The following is a 1,773-nucleotide window of genomic DNA, read 5'->3' as shown; positions in this document are numbered from 1 at the left end:
GGATCGCCGAGCCTGCTTTCTGATCCATCACGCCGCAGATCTAGGCAAGCAGGCATGGCAAGATCGGATCTAGAGAAACCAAACCCTAACACCCATAGGACAGACTATCTACGGATCGAGCGACGGGTGCAAGAGGAAGCCAGGTTCAAAAGTAGCGGGGTACTGGGCGGTGGATACGATCAAACGCGTAATCGTGAATTGACAGTTTTAACACGGACCTGGACGAGGTAGATGGCGGCGCTGCCGGCGAAGACGCCCCAGGTGGCGAGGGCGGTGATGTCCGTGGGCTGGATGCGGCGGGAGGAGAGGAAGCGGGAGAGGGTGGAGCCGGACGCCGGGAGAGCCATCGCCGCCGCTGATTCGCGTCTCGCTGCTTTTCTCTCTCTCTCTTCTCGGGGGCAGGTGAGGAGATTGGGCGAGAGGAAGTAGAAGACTTGTTAAAATGCTTCTTGCGCGTTCTGATGGGCCTGTTCGGAGACAAGGAAGGAAGTTGCGCATGGGGCCAGTCCATCTGATGGGCCTAAAATTGTATTTAGCCTATTCGGCCATAAGGCCCAGACCATTTCTTCTGTTTTGATTGCTGAATAAATGTTGCTAAAAAAAGATTGCTGAATAAATCAGAATGACGCCATTCACATCCATGGACACCCGTGGAAAGCATTGGCGTCCCTCTTGATACTCACGTCATGGGAAATCTGAAACGAGAGGAAGGCATGGGTGCTCCAGAATGTGTACGCTTCGCCGATGGCTATCCTCGCCAAAATCCGCCGAGAGGCTGCTCGCTGGGCCATCGCCAGTGCGAAACATTTCAACGCACGCATGTCGCGAGAGTAGTTCTTTTAAGGCCATTTTGGCGCCCTCGGGCATGTGTTCTAACTTTTAAAGCTTCTTCTTAATTAATGAAATGCGGAAAAACCTTTTGCCCATGTTTCATTTTTTTTTCTCTTCTTTTTGGCTGAAAGAGGTCTGCAGAGCTATATCTAACGTCACAACTTATAGTGAGAGATGACGGGCACGGCAAGAAAATGCATTGGTGAGCGTGGTGAAAATTGTGCTTTCCCAACAATAAATCTGGTATGAGGTTTTGAGATCTTTTTTTTTATGGCGGAAGGTTTCGAGATCTTCACTCTTTTAACTTGGCAATGCTTCCTAAGCAAGTGTGGCGTTTGTTGGAATTATCTGATTCCTTGTGTGCTCAAATTCCTCGGGCAAATGGATAGTTGTTGAGGTTCTCTTCCTTCGCCTGGGAGAGTATTATACGGAAACCAATATTCGATGAAAACCGGTGAAAACCACGAGATGAAGATGTTTTAAAGTTTTTTTTAAAAATACGGGATGTTAAGAGGATGATGTTTTATTGCCACACAAAAAATCAAATTGATAGACATTACGAGATATGAGCTATAAAAAAGACAAAATCAGTGTTGAATAGTGCCGAACAGTAATCTCACTATCAAGGGCTGAAATTGTCTTTTTTATAGCTCATATCTCGCAATGTATTTCAACTTGAATTTTTGCGCGGCAATAAAACATCATCCTCTGAACATCCCGTATTTTTTTCAAATTTTTTTGGAATTCTAAAATATGGTTTCCACAAAGTTTTCATTGAATGTTGGTTTTCATATGATATTCTCCCCCTTCGCCTAGCAAAGCTTATTTGTAGGAATACAAACTTCATAAAGTTTGACCAAAGTTATACTTAACAATATCAACATCTATAATATTAAAGATATACAATATAAAAGATAATTTTATGACATTTATTTGATATGA

General features: G+C 44.2%; 1 protein-coding gene across 1 annotated transcript in view; it reads right to left on the bottom strand.

Moving 5' to 3' along the window:
* Nucleotides 1–471, bottom strand: part of LOC123187477 (cytochrome b-c1 complex subunit 10, mitochondrial) — a 2,469-nt gene extending 1,998 nt beyond the window's left edge. The window contains exon 1 of the mRNA XM_044599350.1: nucleotides 219–471. Coding sequence (XP_044455285.1) covers nucleotides 219–347 — 129 coding nt within the window. The 5' untranslated portion in view covers nucleotides 348–471. The remainder of the gene's footprint in view (nucleotides 1–218) is intronic.
* Nucleotides 472–1,773: the final 1,302 nt, after the last annotated feature.

The sequence above is a fragment of the Triticum aestivum genome, chromosome 2A (genome assembly GCF_018294505.1).
Source record: "Triticum aestivum cultivar Chinese Spring chromosome 2A, IWGSC CS RefSeq v2.1, whole genome shotgun sequence".
NCBI classification, from domain to species: Eukaryota; Viridiplantae; Streptophyta; class Magnoliopsida; order Poales; family Poaceae; genus Triticum; species Triticum aestivum.
This window is presented reverse-complemented; position numbering and strand designations above follow the sequence as displayed.